Source organism: Carya illinoinensis, chromosome 8 (assembly GCF_018687715.1).
Source record: "Carya illinoinensis cultivar Pawnee chromosome 8, C.illinoinensisPawnee_v1, whole genome shotgun sequence".
Classification (NCBI taxonomy): Eukaryota; Viridiplantae; Streptophyta; class Magnoliopsida; order Fagales; family Juglandaceae; genus Carya; species Carya illinoinensis.
In genome coordinates, this window is record NC_056759.1 from 16,901,169 (window position 1) to 16,920,656 (window position 19,488).

The window sequence follows — 19,488 nt, forward strand, 5'->3', positions numbered from 1 at the left end:
CCCTTTAGCATGTAAATGTGATTGCTGTGTCAATAGTTCGGTGGAAACCTTGGATCACATTTTTAGTATGAGCGAATTGGCGAGGAAGGTTTGGAAGAGAGCTGCTTTGGCATTTGGAGTCCAACACCAGGGGGCGAGCTCTTGGTGGTCAAAGGTCATTACTTGGTTAACTTATGATCGAAAGTCGTCACAAAGGGTTGTCTTAATTGGTTTGTTGCCTTGCTTAATTATTTGGAGACTATGTGTGAGATGATGCAAAGCCAATATAGAGGGTGTTCTGGGATCTGTGGATTTGGTATGACGCCCTATTAAATTCTGGTTGAGGCACATTTCAGCAAATATTGTGAAGGTGTCTTCTTTGACTCCTGCAGATAGAAGAGTTCTCGAGATTACGGAGATTCCAGTCTGGCCCCTCAAGCGTCTTTGGCCTAATGTGATTAAATGGAATCGGCTAGCAGCGGGCTGGGTGAAGCTTAATATGGATGGGAGTTGTAGAGGGAATCCCGGCAATAGTGGTGGGGGAGGAGTGATTCGAGATGCCGAGGGAAATTTTCTTGCTGGTTTTTGGAAGCTTATGGTTTTGGCACTAAATTGGAAGCAGAGATGCGAGCTTGGGCTAGTGGAGTGCGACTCTGTTCTTCTTTGGGGTACTCGTAGCTTGAGATTGAGAGTGATTCTGCTGTGCTTGTTAACTGGGTGAGTAGTAGTTCTTGCAATGCATGGTATTTGTGGGACTTTGGCTAGTGCCTGCATGAGATATGAATATATATATATATATATATATTCTTACAAATTCATCATGACCAATTGTACGTAATACCATGTATAAGATTTTGGATGGTAATCGTATGTTAATATATGTAAAAGAAATTAAAATGCTTAAATAACATCAGAATTCCCAAATTAGTATTGTCAAAGTTAGTTTTGCATCTTTGCTTATAACCATTCTTAATTTCTTTATAACTCAAATAAATGCATGGACTCTTAAACCACTTTTCATGTAGCATACAGGTAAGATACTACAAGCCATTACACCACTTTTTTCATCAACTATTTGCAAATCTAATACTATTTATATTTTTAAATAATCCACTCCATGAAAAGCCATTACAAGCCATTACAGCTCAAATTGGTATTACATTTCATATCCCTCAGTACATCTATTGCATATACCTTATGTTTATTGAGTCTATAGATTTATGCTTGGAAGTCCAGTAAAACTTAAAGCTAGCTATATATATATATATATATAAAAGTACATCCATTTATTGCCAATCTTACTTTAAAAAGTCGAGTGCCAAAATATAATAGCGACGCCGACAACATTAGTCAGTTTGCTTCCAAATCCGGTTCATGACCTTCCATAAATCACCTGCAAATCTACCATCAAAAGTATTATTTTAATAACATTTTTAGCTTTATAACAACAAGCAATATCATTTAAAGCAATATTCACATCCAATTGCTTGGAAAATTTTATTTTTCATTTTTTGTTATATTGAAACGTAGAAAAGTCTTGCCTGATAACATTACTCCTCATGGCACATGTCTATCAAGCTATCACTCATGGCTCCTTCCTTGATTTCTGCGAGCTCGTCGCCTATGGTTCATGTATGCTTGTCTTCGACGGTTTTCTAATGTAATATATAGCCGAGGGAAGATCTTAAAAAATATGTCATCAGCATGTTTGTAGTAGCACATCCTCCACCTTTTCCAAAACATAAGAGGCCCAACAGAAATCCCAAAACCAAAAACAAATCCCAATTCAACACTTATAAAGTTCCAATCAATTCCAATCCCAGAATTCGAGTCAGATTCTACAAATGTTGGAGGCGACAATCCCGGCCCTTCACCTTTGCAATGTTCTTCCAAAGGAAAGCCACATAATCCTATGTTCCCCTTGTAGGAAGATATTGGGAATGTAGCAAATTGCTTGATTTGTGGAATTTTTCCCGACAATTGATTGAACGAAAGATTGAGGACTGATAGAAAAATTAGACCATCTGCGAGTTGGACAGGAATCTCACCAGTAAGCTTATTGCTTGACAAGTCTAGTGACTCAAGATAACTTAATTTTCCCAAAGATTGTGGAATATTTCCTGTGAAACCATTATGAGACAAGTTGAGGACATATAGTGATTTGAAATTTCCAATTTCTTTAGGGAGAGGCCCATCAAAGTTGTTGCATGAAAGGTCAAGGATGGTGAAAAGAGTTAGTATCTTCACCAGATTCAGAGATAGACCTTTGACAATAATTGTCAGCTTATCTTGATAATTAAAACCATACGCTCTGGGAAACTGAAAATTTCTATGAATATGCTCCAACTCCACTTCATCTTTATTGGCCATCAGTGCCTTTAAGATGCCAAACGACTTTTCTGTCAGCTTACCACTGAAATTATTTGAAGCTAAATTTAAAATTTGAAGCATTGGCCAAGTGGCATTGGACTCCATGCAATCAATAGGTCCATCAAACTTGTTTGATCGCAAAACAAGGACACGCAACATAGATATCTTCGTCAAGTAACATGGGAAAGTATCCTCAATGTTGTTATTCCCGATGTCTAGGAACTCCAAATTTGTGCACTTGGCCAAAGACTTTGGCAATTTTCTTTCTAATTGGTTTTCACCAAGATCTAAAGTTTGCAAACCACAATTACTTCGAAACGTATCAGGAATTTTACCAGTGAGGTAGTTTTTCCTTAGATTTAGCACCGCTAGAATTGGCTCAAACTGCTCTCTAGTCTTACTCATTTCAAGTAAGCAACGGGGGACCATGCCGCTCAAGAAATTGTTAGATAAATCCAGGACACTAAGACTTGTAGCATTGCAAATTGATTCGGGGATACTCCCATAAAATTTATTGCTCGAAAGAGAAAGGAAATGCGTATTAGTCATGGAGTCAATGATGCTAGTTGGTATGCTCGAGTGGAAATTATTCTTTGATAAATCCAAGTAGTCAGCAGACCATGGGAGACTTGGGAGTTGCCCTTGGAGTTCGTTGGAGCTTAGATCCACCACTCTGATTATAGAAAGAAAAGGTCTTTCTAGATTCATGACCAAGTGGTTGTTGGAGAGGTTTAAGATCATGAGCGAAATAGATTCCCAAATCCAGTGTGGTATTTCTCCATGAATCTGGCTGTTTGAAAGGTCTAGAACATATAAGGCAGATTGGTTTCGCAAGAAATCTGGGAATCTTTTCAACTTGTTAGAAGCCAATTTCAAAGTTGAAATTTGGGGAGAAGAGAATATTGAAGAATTAATTCCACTATATTCAATTGAGAGATCATTGTATGAAAGATCGAGATAGTTAAGATCCTTTAATTTCTGAGTTGCACTAAACTGCCAGGAGCCATTGAAGTTATTTGAAGAAAGATCAAGTGCCCTAAGAGAAGTTAGTTTAAACAGAGACATGGGAATTTGCCCTTCCAAGTTGTTGTGACTTAAATCAAGAGAATTCAATAAGTAAGAAGGAGCAGTTGAAAATTCATCAAGTTGGCCAGAAAATCGATTGTTTTGAAGGTATAATTCTTGCAATGATGGAAGGGAAAAAAGAGAAACTGGAATACTCCCTTCTAGTGAATTGGAACTCAAATCAAGAACCTCCAAATTCAAAAGATCTACCCATCGAGTGGAAGAAATTTGACCTGTTAAATCATTGTTGTGAAGGTCTATTGTTTTCAGATTCTTGCTCATGCTTAATGATGGAATTGATCCATTGAATCTGTTCCATGACATGTCCAATGAAACAATTCGGTGAGATTTGCCATTGACTTCGGAATTTCTCCACTGAAATTACAATAAGAAAGATAGACTTCAAACAATAGTTTGAGATTCCCAATAGAATATGGCAATGACCCTGAAAAATTTGTTTCACTAAGGAATAGGGTTTGAAGAGATCCATTCGACGGAAATTCTGGCAAGAAACCTTCAAGTTGATCATTTTTTGACAGGTCAACCATTTGCAATGTTGGAATTTGAAAGATCTTTTCTGGAAATTTTCCATTCAATGAAGAGCCACTGAAGATCAAGGTTGTCAAATTTCTGAATTCTGCCAAAAAGCCAGGAATCGGAGCAGAGAAGTTGTTACCACTCATACGAATAACTGAGAGGGATTTGAGATTCACCAAGGACGGATCAAAAGGCCCCGACAGATCGCAATTTGACAAGCTTAACACTCTTAGATTTGGTAGTGAAAATGATAATGTTGGGCCCCACTCATGCCCTTGCATTGATATATCCACACCATCGAGATAAAGTTCCGTAAGCTTCGAAAGGTTTTGAACAAGCATATTTAGATTTGGATTCTCAAGCTTCAAGCCCAAATCACTTAAATCGAGAATAACCAATCCTTTTAAATGCGAAATTGTAATTGGAATTTGTCCTTGAAAGCCTGCATTTGAAAGGTTTAAATAAACCAAATTCGACAACTTATTAAATTCTGAAGGAATCTCAGAATCGTTGAAGTAGTTGTATGCTAAATTCAGATTCTGAAGATATTGAAGCTTGAACAGGCTGCTTGAATTGTCAAGTGAACATGAGATAGTCATTGCTGAGGTCAAGACCAATAACACGTCCCTTGTTGCAGGTCACGCCTTCCCATAAGCAACAATCGATGCTTTTGTTCCAGTGCACCAGTTTTGTAGATGAAGCATTGTGAAAAACGAGGCTATTCTTCAATTGGAGCAACAAGGCTTTCTGATTGGTAAGACATTTTCCGCAAACCATAGGAACATAAAAGCTGATAGAAAGTAAGAATACGGGCATGAAGAAAAGCCATGAAAGGAGTGGAATTCTCATTGAATGTTGAACAGAAGATAGCACAAATCTGATATACGTAGCACCAAAATTAGAAAAAAGAAAAAAAAAATGACAAAAAATGTAAGGAAAGTTGAGTCAATTTCTGCTGCCAAAAATGAAAGCCGAAACATCATATGGTTGAGAAAAATATAGGAAAGAAAAAGACGGTTGGGGTACTTACAATAGCAGGAAGATACACCGCTCGAAGAGGTGTCGAGTATTACGTCTGTCACAAGATTCGGGCCACGGTCTTCTTTCACGTTCAGAGGGCTATAAATTCAATTTGGGATCCATTTTCGTTCACCTGCTCATATTTATTATTTCAGTTGGAGTGAAGCAGGTGAGTAGACTGAAAAGGTCTATGCTTGACTTTGAAGTCTTCAACTAAAGTAATTGCATTAATATTTCCACAAGCATAATTACAAGTACAACGGTATTACTGGTATGCTTGACTTTAAAATTCTTTCAATTAAAAAAGTGAAAATAATTCAATTATGGTTGTTATAATTTTATTATATTTTAATATTATAATATTCTAAGTCTAACCTTTTTTTTTTCTTTTTTTAAAAAAAATTCTATTTACAGTCTTCAAATAAAACTGTATGTGCAGATTATTTAGTAAATAAAAAAAATACTTTAAAAGAAATATTTTTATAATTTTAAATATTTTTAAAAATAAAATTACCAAGACCTACTCTTTGTTAAAAACTAATAGCGTTAAACCATCTTTTATTACTTTAGCAGCCATGATCCCGAACCTTATTTTTCTTTAGATCCCTGTTTTTACCCCGTATCTTCCGCGTGATTTTTTTCTCTCATCTGTCTTCTCCCAACTCTCTCCTTCCCTCGACGTCGTTGAGATTGAGGGAGACGTAGGTCAGTGGTCAATGGTCTAGGTGCAGTTAATTCAACAACCCAGATCCATTGTGTCGCCGTTTATCTTAGACCAGCGCCAGTCCACACGATGCCTTTTTCTCTGGGTGACATTTCTTCAGATTCAGTGAACCGGCGAATGGCTTAGCAATAGTATTGACGTTGAGTGCGAGACAGTGGCTCATCATGGCAGCACCCTAAGAGAAATGCTAGATCCCCGCGGGCAGCCACCGCTCTCAGTATTTTTTTTTTAATGATTAAGAAAATTTTATTTAATATTATTATGAATTTTTTATTTTTTTAAATGTTTAAAAGTATTAAAAAATGATGTAAAAAAAAAATTCTAAGCCTAACAGGAGCTCCCAACGGTGGCTCTAGAAGGATCCGCACCCTAATCATAAAAAGAAATTTTATTTACAGTCTCCACTTAGAAACTGCATGTGCAGACTCTTTATCGAATAAGAAAAAATATCATTTTATGAGAGATATTTTATAATTTTAAAAAATTTTAATATAAAATTATCTAGGTCTACATTGCAATCCTCATTTAAGGATTATACGTAGCATTACTAAATCTTAAAATAAATAAAATGGTTATCAAATGATGACAGTGATTCAAGAGTCTCCTCTCTATTCTCTCTAAGGAATAGAGGTGGTGTAATAGCAGTTATAACTAACTGCTCGAGTGAGGTAGCCATGAACGTGAACTCGATCGGAGGGATGAATGGACTGGAAGCTCAGTGGAAGAAACTGAGGTTATCGGAGGAGGAGAATGCAGTTGTAGATGTAGGCGAGGAGGCAGAAGAGGAAGTTCGGGAGCAGGGGGAAAGGAGTGCCATCGGGAAGGTCTGTATGGAGAGATCAGTTGGCAGAGAAATCATTTCTTCAACCATGGGGAAAATATGGCGCATCAGCAAACCTGCAGAATTCAAAGAGGTAGGGAAAAATAAATTTGTCATTATATTTCGAACTCTTAGTGATAAAATGAGAGTGATGGATGGTAGACCTTGGTTGTTTGACAACCAACTGTTTGCACTCCAAGAGTTTGATGTGTTTACACAGCCAAACGAGTGGAAGTTTGAGAGTGAGCCATTTTGGATTCAGATCCATAATCTTCCATTGGCGTATATGACAAAGGAGAAGGGGAGATTAATTGGTGAGACTCTTGGCAGGGTGAGAGAGGTGGATGTGCCTGTAGATGGGATTGGTTGGGGAAAATACTTGAGAATTAGAGTGGAAATTGCTCTGAAAAAGGCTGTTGTGAGAGGGAAATGGATCAAAGTGAAGGGGCAAAATGTATGGGTTAATTTGAAGTATGAGAAAATGCCTAGGCTATGTTTTCACTGTGGATGGTTGATTCATGGTGAGGATGGTTGTGTTAATGGCACAAAGGGGAGTGGGAGTGGTAAGAATGTAATGGAGCAGTATGGATCGTGGTTGAGGGCTGAAGGGGGACCAAAAAAGAAAGGTTACTGGAGTGCTAATGTAGAGAGGAATGGGGGAAGAAATGAGAATAGTGAGAGAGATAAAAAAGGAGAGGAGAGTGTTTACTCTATGGGTGGAGGGTGGAGAATGGAAAAAATTAATGAGAAAGGTGAGGATGATATAGTGAGGGAAGAGGAGAGTAAAAATAATGGTGAGGAAGTTTCTAAGGGAGAGAGTGGGGAAATAAAGGGGGGAGAGGTTAGTAATATGTTGCTGAAGGAGACAGAGGAAGGGGGAAGTGGTGGGGAAAAAATAAATGGATTGATTGGGGAGGTAAGTTTAGATAGTGAGGGGGAAGATGATAGGTTAGTGGAATGTGGATTGGAAAATAAAAATGATATGTTAGAAAGGGAGGAGGTTGTAATGACACAAAATCTGGTTTGTGAAGGGGTTGAGAGTGAAAAGATTCGAGAACAAGGGAAGACATGGAAGAGGAGAGCAAGGGGAGTTGGAAAATTAGATGGGGAGGTGGTGTTGATTGAAAGAAAAAGGAGGAAGGTGGGGAAAACAGAGAAAGAGGGTGATGATGTCGAAGTGGTAACAAAGAAACAAAGGAGGGGGGTGTGGTTCCATTGTTAATGGCAGGTGCTGTGAAGCAGCCCTGCCAGGACCAATGAAGGTCCTAAGCTGGAACTGCCGAGGGCTTGGCAACCCTCGGACAGTTCAAGTCCTTTACAAGCTTGTAAAGGAAAAGAGGCCAGATGTTGTTTTCATTATGGAAACAAAGGTGAGATCCAATAAGGTGGGTTATGTGCAAAAAAAGTTGGGTTTTGAGGGTTGTTTGGTGGTGGAACCGAGAGGGTTGAGTGGTGGGTTGGTGATGCTGTGGAAGGATGTGGAAAAATTTGAACTATGGTCATATTCTCAATGGCATATTAGTTTGTGGGTAATAGATAGAAGAGGTGGGGGGTCGAAGTGGCTATTGACTGGATTTTATGGGAATCCAGAAACAGCTAAGAGAAGGGTTTCTTGGGAGTTATTACAAGCCATTAAGCCTCCAATTGAGGTTGGATGGTGTGTAATAGGGGATTTTAATGAAATTGTGTCTCAAGGGGAGAAGTGGGGTGGGAGAGAAAGAAGGGAGGGTCAAATGGAAGAGTTTAGAGTGGCTCTAATGAATGGGGGGTTGAGTGATCTTGGGTGGAGGGGTTTGAAGTATACATGGTCAAATGGCCATGAAGATGATTCCTTTGTTAAAAAAAGGCTGGATAGAGCAGTTGCTAATCAAGTGTGGAGAAGGGAATTTAAAAGGGTAGGGGTGGAGACTGTAATTGCTTGGGGTTCTGATCACCTCCCTCTTTTGCTGACTTGTTTTAGGGAAGGGTACTATATGGAGAGAAGGCAGAAGATGTTTCGATATGAAATGAGTTGGGATGTGGATGGGGAGTGTAATAAAACTGTGTGTGGTGGGTGGAGAGGAAACAATAGGGTGGAAGGAAAACTGTGCTATGTCCAGATGTGTCTTAATTCTTGTAGACAGGCTCTTAGTGTGTGGTCAAAAGAAAGGGATGCTAAGAGAGGGGAAAATATCAAAAGAATTTCTGAGAGACTCAAAATTCTTAAGGAAGTGGAAGGGCCTGGCCATGTAGCTGAAATTAATAGGGTCAGTGGGGAGTTAGAAAAACTGTTGGAACAAGAGAATATATGGTGGAAACAAAGAGCCAAGGCACATTGGTTGCAGAATGGTGATCGAAATTCTAAGTTCTTTCATGCTTGTGCTAGCCAGAGGAAGAGGAAGAACTTGATTTGTGAAATTGCAAACTCACAGGGGTGTATCCTCAGGAAACCACCAGAGATTGAAGGGGCTTTTAGAGACTATTTTTTGGAAGTCTATAATTCAAGTGAACCTTCCTTGGGTAATATTGAAGGCTGTGTTGCTGAGATTAAACCAAAAATTGGTAGGGAGATGAGGGAGGAACTTGAAGGGACTTTTAGGATGGGAGAGGTGGAAAGGGCCTTAAAAGAAATGTCTCCATGGAAGGCACCTGGGGCAGATGGGTTTGGGGCAGGTTTTTATCAAAGACATTGGGGTGTAGTTGGAAAGGAAGTGGGAGGTGCAGTGTTGGAAGTCCTTAATGGGGGATCTATAACTGGAAATCTGAATCATACCCTTATTGCTTTGGTGCCAAAGGTGAAGGAGCCGAAGAATGTTATGGAATTTAGACCAATTAGCTTGTGCAATGTATTGTATAAGCTAATTTCAAAAGTTCTTGCCAATAGAATCAAAAAGGTGCTGAATGTGGTAATTTCCCAAAATCAGAGTGCTTTTATCTCTGATAGGCTTATAACTGACAATATTTTGGTGGCTTTTGAATTATTACACTCGATGCAGTCAAAACACAAAGGAAAATCTGGGAATATGGCTGTAAAAATTGATATGTCTAAGGCCTATGATAGAGTGGAGTGGCCTTTTCTGAAAGCTATGCTCCTCAAGTTGGGGTTTGGGGAGAAAATCACAAGGCTTCTCATGGAGTGTGTGCAAACAGTAAGTTACTCTGTGGTGGTGAATGGCAGGCCTGGGAAGAAAATAATTCCATCTAGGGGATTGAGGCAGGGGGATCCTCTCTCTCCCTATCTGTTCTTGATATGTGCTGAAGGCTTGAGTCAATTCTTCTTGAAAGCTGAAAGGGATGGGATCCTAAAAGGGGTGGCAGCAGTTAGGGGGGGTTTAAGGGTAAATCACCTGCTGTTTGCAGATGATTGTGTGATATTTGGCAAGGCTACTAAGGAGGAATGGAGAAGCATTTATGAGATACTTGAATGCTATGAAAAAGCTTCAGGGCAGAAACTAAATAAGCAAAAGACTTCGATTTTCTTTAGCTCAAATACTAAGGAAAGTGTGAGAAAAGGAATATTCATGGAGGCTGGGTCTTTTGTTTGTGACAAATATGAGAAATATCTCGGATTGCCTGCTGTTGTGGGGAGATCAAAATATAATGCCCTTAGGGGACTTAAGGATAGAGTATGGTGTAGGATTCAAAATTGGAAAAATGGATTCCTATCAAAAGCTGGGAAGGAAGTTTTGATTAAGGCTGTGCTACAAGCTATCCCAACTTATACAATGAGTGTGTTTAAGCTGCCTCAAAGGTTATGTAAGGAAATTGAGCAGTTATTTGCTAAATTCTGGTGGGCTCAATATAAAAGAGACAAAGGGATTCATTGGAGGAAATGGAACTGTATGGGACTGAGTAAAACAAGTGGAGGGTTGGGATTTAGATTACTTGAAGATTTTAATTTGGCCATGCTTGCTAAGCAGGGATGGAGAATATTAAAGGATCCAAGTTCTTTGGTGGCAAGAGTTTTTAAAGAAAAATATTTCAGAAACTCTCAATTACTTGAAGCTCAACTCGGAAAGTCTCCATCCTTCATATGGAGGAGTATTTGGTCAGCTTTGGGGGTAGTAAGGAGAGGCTTGATATGGAGAGTGGGAAATGGAAAGAATATAAAAATTTGGGGACAAAAATGGTTACCTAAGCCTGTAACAGGTTGTGTTCAATCCCAAGTTAAAATATTACAAGCAGAGGCCAAGGTATCTGATTTGATTGATGATAATACAAAAGGTTGGAAGGTGGAGCTTGTGAGACAAATTTTTGATGAGGAGGAAGCTGATTTGATACTGTCACTACCAATTTGGCCAATGGGAGCTGAGGATAGACTGACATGGGAGCTTACAAAAGATGGTAAGTATTCTGTCAAGAGTGCTTACCATATGGAGCAAGAGAGAAGAAGGCAGAAAGAGGGTGAGGCCTCGAGAGCTGGAAATGAGGTAAAAACATGGAAGAAATTATGGCACCTTGATGTTCTTGGTTCTGTTAAACATTTTCTATGGAAGGTGATCAATAATATCCTTCCAACAAAAGTGAACTTAAGAAAGAGAAGGGTTGTTGAGGATGAAATGTGCCCATTGTGTGAGAAAGATGAAGAAACAGTGATGCATGCGATTTGGTGGTGCCCAGCAGCCTCTGATGTGTGGGCAGAAGAGAGGAGTCCTGTTCAGAAATGGAGGGTTGGAGTGTATGATGTTTTTCAGCTCTTAAATGATATGTTTTGTAAACTCTCAACTGAGGAAGTTGAGAAGATGGTGATGATGTTGAGAAACATTTGGCACCGGAGAAATAAAGCCATTTTTGACAAGCAAATGTTGGGTCCAGCTACTGTGATGCAGATGTCTTTGGTGGGTTATGAAAATTTTAAGCTAGCTCGAAGAAGGCTGGAGGGTAGTGGTGAGAAGGAAACTGTTAAAGCTGGGAATGGGAGAGGGAGGGGATGGAGGAAGCCAGTGGGTTTGCAACTCAAAGTTAACTTTGATGCAGCTATTAATGTAGCTTCGAGGTGTATGGGTGTGGGGGTTGTCATCAGGGACTGTAATGGTGATATTTTTGCTGCTAAGTGTGCTAAAAGGCCATATAGTTGCCATGCTTTTGTTGCAGAATGTACTGCACTTTGGGAAGCAATGGTGCTGTGTGAGGATTTGGGGTTATGGGGTGTGGTGTTTGAAGGGGATGCTAAGTGTGTAATTGATGCGGTAATGAAACATAGGGGGGATGATTCAAGGTTTGGTCACTTAGTGGAAGGCCTGCAGCAGAAACTAAAGATGTACAACAGGTGGGAGGTGAGTTTTATCCACAGGGAGGGTAACGAGGTAGCTCATCAACTAGCAAAACTGGCTATGTTTGGGGAGGATGATGTGTATTGGATAGAGGAGGGACCAGAGTTGATTGTAAATCAGTTACTCATAGACAAAATGTATACTAATACTGTTAATAGTTGAATATGAATACAAAGTGATTCTTTTCAAAAAAAAAAAAAAATCTTAAAATAAATAATTGAGGTTGATTTATTTCAATATTCTCTAGATCATTCCATTTTTCAAGCTTCTGCTTGGTCATATGATTATCCTTTATAATTCCCTTCTCATGGCCAAAAAAATTTTTAGAACATAATATATTATAATTTAGAGGGACGTCCACCAAATCTAGCTTGATAAAGCCCCTCTCTATAATCTATCTTTCTCTTCAATCTGAGTAAATTTTTAGTTACTCTACTAGCTGATCTCTGCTCTCTAAGTTATTTCATTCTCTCCCCCATCAACCTTTTAATTTAAACTTTAAAGAATTATTAATAATAAATTGAATATAATTCAATAACATGAAAAAGAGTAGAGAATCGTACCATGAATGCACTTGAAAAGAGAATTCCTCAAATAAAAAGAAAGTGTATCTAATGATGCAATGTATTTGAAAAACTAGTTCTCATGGCATAGTCGTTGTGTTATTTTCAATAATTGTGTGCTTGACTTTGAAAGTCTTCCCTAAGTCTACCACAAGAATTAAACGCATTGCATTTTTACATATGTGGTAACATTATTTCTACAAGCACGAATGCAATTATTGTTGATATACTTTTATTCCAGACTTGTTTGTGAAAGCGAGAAATCTTGTACAACATCTAAAGACAAATTGTTCGGAGCTTCCAAGCTAACGATGATGGCGTGGGTACTGATATGATATTTAGATGCTCATCTATGAAGTAAATAATAAATAAAACGTATAAAATATATATTAAGAAAGAGATATATAGATTTACATGGTTCGGTATAAAAGTTTACATTTACAGATTGGATACTGTCCTTTTGGGAGGAGGGGAGGGGGGCGATAAAGAATCCAATGAAGGTGTAGGGAGGGGTGTAGATTTGTAAAGATCTAAATAAATTTTTACTTACTGATCATCTTCCAACTGATCTCTCTCTTTAATTCTCTCATTCTGTTCCATAAACTTTTTAATTTTAAAAATTCCTTATAAGAAATAGATCGACATATGCGCGGGACAATGTCTCGATTGAATAACGCTATATTAATGTCGTTCTTGTAACAGGAAATTTAAAACTTTTTTTCACCTGAGAGACAATACATAATAAATACTTAGAGCTAGAAGAATTAGGAAGGCTGGTTCAAGTGAGTTCCAGCTTGATATGCATTTATGTATTTATAATGATCTTTACAGATTTGAATACAGAGATAAGATAAAATATTTGAAATACAAAATTAAAGATTACAACAACTGGATAATATACAAACTGTAATTCCTAGATTCTCTGCATAGCTTTCGAAACTGATTGAAGTTGATCTCTAGAATTAGATTCTGTTATGCATTGTTTATCTTGTCTAACATCCCCCCTCAAGTTGATGGGGAGAGAGCACAGCATCAACTTGTCTCGAAGTAGTAAGAAACGTGAAGAGGAGAGGCCCTTGGTGAATATGTTTGATGGCTGATCATAAGTAGAGATATAATGAGCTTGTAAATCTTTGTTTAAAATCTTCTCAGGGATGAAGTGGTAATCTACTTCAATGTGTTTCGTCCTAGCATGAAACACAGGGTTGGAAGATAGAGCAAGAGCTCCAATGTTGTCAACCCATAGGCATGGAGCAAATGTTAATGGAATTTGTAGCTCACGGAATAGTATTCGCAGCCAATATAACTCAGCTACTATGATAGCCATGGATCTGTACTCAGCTTCAGTACTAGATCTAGCTACAACAGGTTGCTTCTTTGCAGCCCATGAAATCAAGCATGGACCAAGGTATATAGCATAGCCTGTTACTGATTTACGATCGTCGGGGCTACCAGCCCAATCAGAATCACAAAAACCATGGAGTTGTAGAGAACCCTTTGTGAAATGAAGACCAAACTGAAGTGTCCCCTTAAGATACCTTAAGACCCGTTTAGCAGCAGTGAGATGAATTGTGGTTGGACAATGCAAAAATTGGCAGAGTTGGTTGACACTATAAGAGATATCTGGTCGAGTTAATGTAAGGTATTGCAAAGCACCAACCACGGTTCGATATTTTGTAGGGTCAGGCAGAGGTTCACCAGAAAACTTGGAGAGTTTACTACCTGTACAGCAAGGAGTTGATGCAGGTTTGGCACCTGCCATCTTGGTTCGATGAAGTAGATCTGTCACATATTTGCCCTGATGAAGATGAAGACCATTAGGGGTGTGTGTGACTTGAATGCCCAAGAAAAAGGAGAGTGCACCAAGATCTTTGACTGCAAATTCATGGCTCAAAGTAGAAACAAGTTGAGAAACAGCAGTAGAAGAGTTACTTGTAACTATGATATCATCCACGTAAATAAGGACATGAATGCATATATTATGCTGATGAAAAGTGAACAAAGAAGTGTCAACACTGGAACCAATAAATCCAAGTTCCAATAATGCTTGTGAGAGACGCATGAACCAGGCCCTAGGGGCTTGTTTGAGCCCATATAAAGATTTCTGAAGTTTGCAGACATATTCTGGATGCTAAGGATCTTCAAACCCTTTAGGCTGTTCCATGAAAACCTCCTCTTCAAGAAATCCATGTAGGAAGGCATTAGAGATGTCCAGTTGTCGAATGGTCCAGTTGTAGTGTACAGCAAGAGCTAAAACCAGTCTAATAGTTGCCGGTTTAATGACGGGACTGAAGGTCTCAGTGAAATCAATGCCATTTTCTTGATCAAATCCTTTTGCCACACGCCTTGCTTTGTACCTGTCAATGGAGCCATCAGATTTTTGTTTAAGTTTAAAAACCCATTTGTTCCTCACTACTTTCTTAGCTGCAGGGCGTGGACATAAAGTCCATGTGTTGTTGGTTAAAACAGCTTTGAATTCAGCCTGCATAGCATCACACCAATTCTTATCTTTCACTGCTTGGGAGTAAGTTTTTGGTTCTTGAGGAAGAGTAATGGTTGACAAAGCTTGAAGAGGGTGTTTAGTAGAGAAAAAGAGTTTATAATCAGGAAACTATTTGGGTTTTAAGGAGTTTGTTTGTGACCTAGTAACCATACGGGAAGGTAAGGAGATAGCAGATTCTATAGAAGCAGGTGTTGTAGATGTAGTGGAATTAGTAGGAGAATTAGATGAGGTCAAAGAATCAGGTGAGTGATCTAATGGGGACCCAAAAGGAGAGTCAGATTCTGTTGTGATCACTGCAGTAGATTGATTGTAAGGAGCATGAGTAACAGCATTGGAAGGGATAGAAAGATCAATAGAAGAACTAAAGGTGGGAAGAGACAAACCTGTAGTAGTGGAAAGTGTGGAACCAGGAGTAGCACCCTCTGCAGTTCGAGTGAGCATGTCTTGTGCATCAAAATCGAGTTCATCAAACACCACATGTCTTGAGATATAGACACAACCAGAATGAGGGTCCAAGCAACGATAGCCCTTTTGATTAGCACTATATCCTAGGAAAATACACTTTTTACTACGGTAATGTAGTTTATGAGTGTTATATGGGCGAAGAAGGGGGTAGCAAGTGCAACCAAAAGTTTTAAGATCTGAGTAAGTTGGTTGTGTATTGAACAACTTGAAATATGGAGAAGTATTGGCAAGAACTGGAGTAGGAAGTCGATTGATGAGATAGGTGGCAGTTAAGAAGGCATCAACCCAATACTTGGATGGGAGTTTAGATTGTGCAAGAAGAGACAAACCAGTCTCAGTGATATGCCTGTGCTTTCTTTCAGAGATCCCATTTTGTTCAGATGTAGATGGACAGGTTAGACGATGGAGGATACCATGTGTTTCAAGGAATGTTTTGAATGAGGTTGAAGTATATTCTCCTCCATTGTCAGTTTGGAACTTTTTTATTTTGCAAGAGAATAAGTTTTCAACCAAACACTTGAATCTAATAAAGCACATAGTAACATCTGATTTGTGATGCAAAGGAAAGAGCCATGCAAAGCAAGAGAAATCATCAATAAAAATTACATAGAATTTGCACCCACTTACAGAAGAAATAGGGGAGGTCCACAAATCTGAATGGATTAATTCCAAAGGAGATGTAGACCTGCTAGTTGACTCACTAAATGGAAGTTTGTGACTCTTGGATACTTGACAAGATTCACAAAGTTTAGTTAACCTAGAGGGACCTGAGAGAGATAACATAGAACTAGTAATTAATTGATGAAGAATAGGTGCAGAGGGATGGCCCAATCTTGAGTGCCAAACTTGGATTGGTGCTTTGACTCCTAGCAATGCAGTAAAAGAGGGAGGAGAGATAGGCCTTGTGGAGGTTTTATTGAACTGAAAATGCTGCAAATAAATGGGGTACAAGCCAGCTTCACTCGGTCCTTAGAGGAGTCTCTCCTGGGTTTGCAAGTCCTTAACAATAAAAGAAGAGGCAGTAAGTATAAAATAACAATTGTTATCTTGACAAAAATTCTGAATGGATAATAAGTTAGAAGAAGCATGAGGACATCTTAAAATATTCTGGAGTAGAAATTTGGACTTAGAAGAGGAAAAGAAGGAAGAACCAGTGTGTGTGATATGCAAACCTCCTCCATTGCCAACTTTTACTTTGTCTGCACCCTGATATGGCTGTTGTTGGATTGTTAAGTTGTCAAGATCAGCTGTTATGTGGTTTGTTGCGCCACTATCCAAATACCATGGCTGTTCAACCTCCTGAGAAACATTGAACTGGGCTGCTAGTGCTGCAAGCTGAGATGGAGGATGGCGGCCTTGGTATGAGAAATTCATATGGTGATAACAATCTAATGCTTGGTGACTTGATTTTCCACATATCTGACAAGGTTGTCGATTTGTAGAAAAAAGTCTTTGATTGGTAGAAGACTTGGAACCTTGCTGATTGGGTGGTGTTGAAGAGTTGTTGGAAGGTTTGCCTTGTGGGTGAGAGTAGTTTTGCTGTGGGAAAAACTTCTTCTTATTGAACTGCTGCTGCTTTGGCTTCTGTGTGAAGAAAGCAATGCTGATGTCTGCTGCAACATGCTTGGTTTGTGATTCAATGAGTTGCTCATAATTAAGCAATTCAGCTTGAAAATCATCAAAGCTGATAGAAGTATCACGAGTTGCAAAATTCAATGAAGTAATAAATGGATGATAAGTATGATTGAAACCTCCCACTATATAAGAAATCAAATCCTCTTCATCTACTGGTTTGCCAACAGTAGCAAGTTGGTCAGACTAGCTCTTAGCTGTTAATAAGTAGTCAGAGCAGCTTCGAGATCCTTGGTGCAAAGTTTGAAGTTGCCTCTTGAGATGAGAGATTCGAGATCGAGAGTGCGGAGCAAAACGATTTGCCAAAGTGGTCCAGACTTGGCGAGATGTGTTAAGTCCATAAACTGTGGACAGAACCTTCTCAGATAAAGTGGCATTCAACCATGCCAAAATAAACTGATCCTTTTTCTGCCATAACAGATAGGCAGGGTTGAGATCAGATGTGGGCTTCCCAGTATCATCAATAATAAACTGGGAAGGACAGGGTTCTGAGCCATCAACAATGCTCAAGAGATCATGACTACGCAATACAGGAATAAATTGAGTAGTCCAATTTAGGTAGTTGGATCCATCGAGTTTGACATAAACTAATGGGGTAATATTAGGAAGAACGAATGTAGTGGAGGAAGGACTTGGAGAGGCCATATAGGATCGGATGGGGTGAGCCAGAATGCTCTGATACCAAGCTAGAAGAATTAGGAAGGCTGGTTCAAGTGAGTTCCAGCTTGATATGCATTTATGTATTTATAATGATCTTTACAGATTTGAATACAGAGATAAGATAAAATATTTGAAATACAAAATTAAAGATTACAACAACTGGATAATATATAAACTATAATTCCTAGATTCTCTGCATAGCTTTCAAAACTGATTGAAGTTGATCTCTAGAATTAGATTCTGATATGCATTGTTTATCTTGTCTAACACTTAGTCCATAGTAAACACCACATTACTAAACTAAAGATCCATTGATATTAATTATATTGATCTTTACATAAGTAGGCTTAATATATATATATATATATATATATATAGCCTCCTAAGGCTATAAATAATTAATAGAACATAATTCGTGCATGATCATTTAAACAAAAACAGTTTAAACTAGTACGTACTGAGTCAGCAAGTATTTACTTCCACTTCTATTTTCCTTCCTAAAGATAAACAAAACGCATGTTTACGATTTTATTGAATAGACAAAAACAATTCAAGTTTTTTAAATTTTAAAATAAAAATTATATTTTAATAATATTTTAATGTTTTTCAACATTTTCTTTCTTATTTTTCAAAATTCAATAAAGCATATTGATTCTAATTCAAATAATTTTATTACTATTTATATATTTCTCATTTCATTATTATTGGGCTTTCCCATGCTTTATCTCTAATTGCAAATTGATTGGGAGTACTCCCGCAAACATCGCTGAAAATTAGATCAACAACAAACAACAAGCATATTGATAATGGTACGCTTGACTTTGAAGTCTTCGCATTATTTCCACAAGCTGCACATAATTTCAAATATGACGTGGCCGTATGCTTGACTTTGAATGTCGACTTTGAAATTAAGTCGAATTAAAGAATTGAACGCATTTCACTTTTATGTCTAAATTAACAATATCTCTGCATTAATCATGAATTCGATTATCGTTGTTAAATTAATCATGAATTCAATTTTCATTTTAACCAAAAAAAAAACTCTCTAGACTTTGATCAACATCTATATATACAATTAATCCTTTGGTTTTATAAAAACTTGCAATCAGTTGTATCCAAGCATGCATATAAATTGCATCTATAAAACAAAAATATGATATAAATGAATTGATCTTCAGATCGATGCCAAAAAATTATTATCATATTTATTGAGTTAAGAGTTGGTGAAATGCCCCTAACCCCACCTTATTCCTGCCAGCGTGTGGGTCCCACAGTACACTTGTCGATCTTCATTAGGTGGTTTCTCCATAAGTAGTGGAAATGGAGTTCCACAAAAAGGAACGAGAACAGCCGATTGCTTCATTTTTCTGTTATGTTCGTCCTGCTCGAGAAACCACCAGAAGAAGACCTCTGTTGCAAGCTATAGAAATTGAACAGATTAACGTAGTAAACCTCACAATCTCACAAGGTAAGGAACACACAATCAAAGAATCAATTAATCACTATATTTCATTGGTAGAGATTTTCGAGCAATCCCTAAGCTCCACAATTTCTCTCTGTGCCAATTACAAGAATTCCGATAAAACTTTTCACTCCCATAACAGTCTTTTTATGCTACCTTCCGATCCTAACAGAAACAACTAACAATTACATGCAAATGAACCGATGTCACTTTGCTTCTAGTCGACCCTTGCTAAGTCTTCATACAACGCACTGTTTTATTAATGTTGCAACGCATCGTATTGTAGCTTCAGAAACACTACTCCTTTAAGATCAAACGCACCGTTTTATTCCGACAGTTAGAACCGTTAACTCCCTCTTCAGCCTTCAATCATACACACCTTACATTCTCCCCTCCTTAAAGGACTTGCCCACAAGGCCTTCAATCATACACACAT

At 38.2% G+C, this 19,488-nt stretch overlaps 2 protein-coding genes across 4 annotated transcripts; both read right to left on the bottom strand.

Moving 5' to 3' along the window:
• Positions 1 to 1,025: 1,025 nt before the first annotated feature.
• On the bottom strand, positions 1,026 to 5,160 carry LOC122317889 (receptor like protein 22-like). Of its 3 annotated transcripts, none has more exons than XM_043134940.1 (3): positions 4,982 to 5,159; positions 1,521 to 4,828; positions 1,026 to 1,380 (listed from the first exon to the last, which is right to left on the bottom strand). In XM_043134940.1, the coding sequence occupies exon 2, from the start codon at positions 3,736 to 3,738 to the stop codon at positions 1,561 to 1,563; it is 2,178 nt and encodes a 725-aa protein (XP_042990874.1). In that variant the 5' UTR covers positions 3,739 to 4,828; positions 4,982 to 5,159; the 3' UTR covers positions 1,026 to 1,380; positions 1,521 to 1,560. The 3 variants fall into 3 exon arrangements, with proteins under 3 accessions (XP_042990874.1, XP_042990875.1, XP_042990873.1); XM_043134941.1 differs by having other exon boundaries at positions 1,027 to 1,372; positions 1,521 to 4,741; positions 4,982 to 5,160; XM_043134939.1 differs by having other exon boundaries at positions 1,027 to 1,372.
• On the bottom strand, positions 3,817 to 4,550 carry LOC122274467 (receptor-like protein 7). Its single transcript, XM_043083501.1, has 2 exons — positions 3,952 to 4,550; positions 3,817 to 3,859 (listed from the first exon to the last, which is right to left on the bottom strand). The coding sequence occupies exons 1-2, from the start codon at positions 4,548 to 4,550 to the stop codon at positions 3,817 to 3,819; spliced, it is 642 nt and encodes a 213-aa protein (XP_042939435.1).
• Positions 5,161 to 19,488: the final 14,328 nt, after the last annotated feature.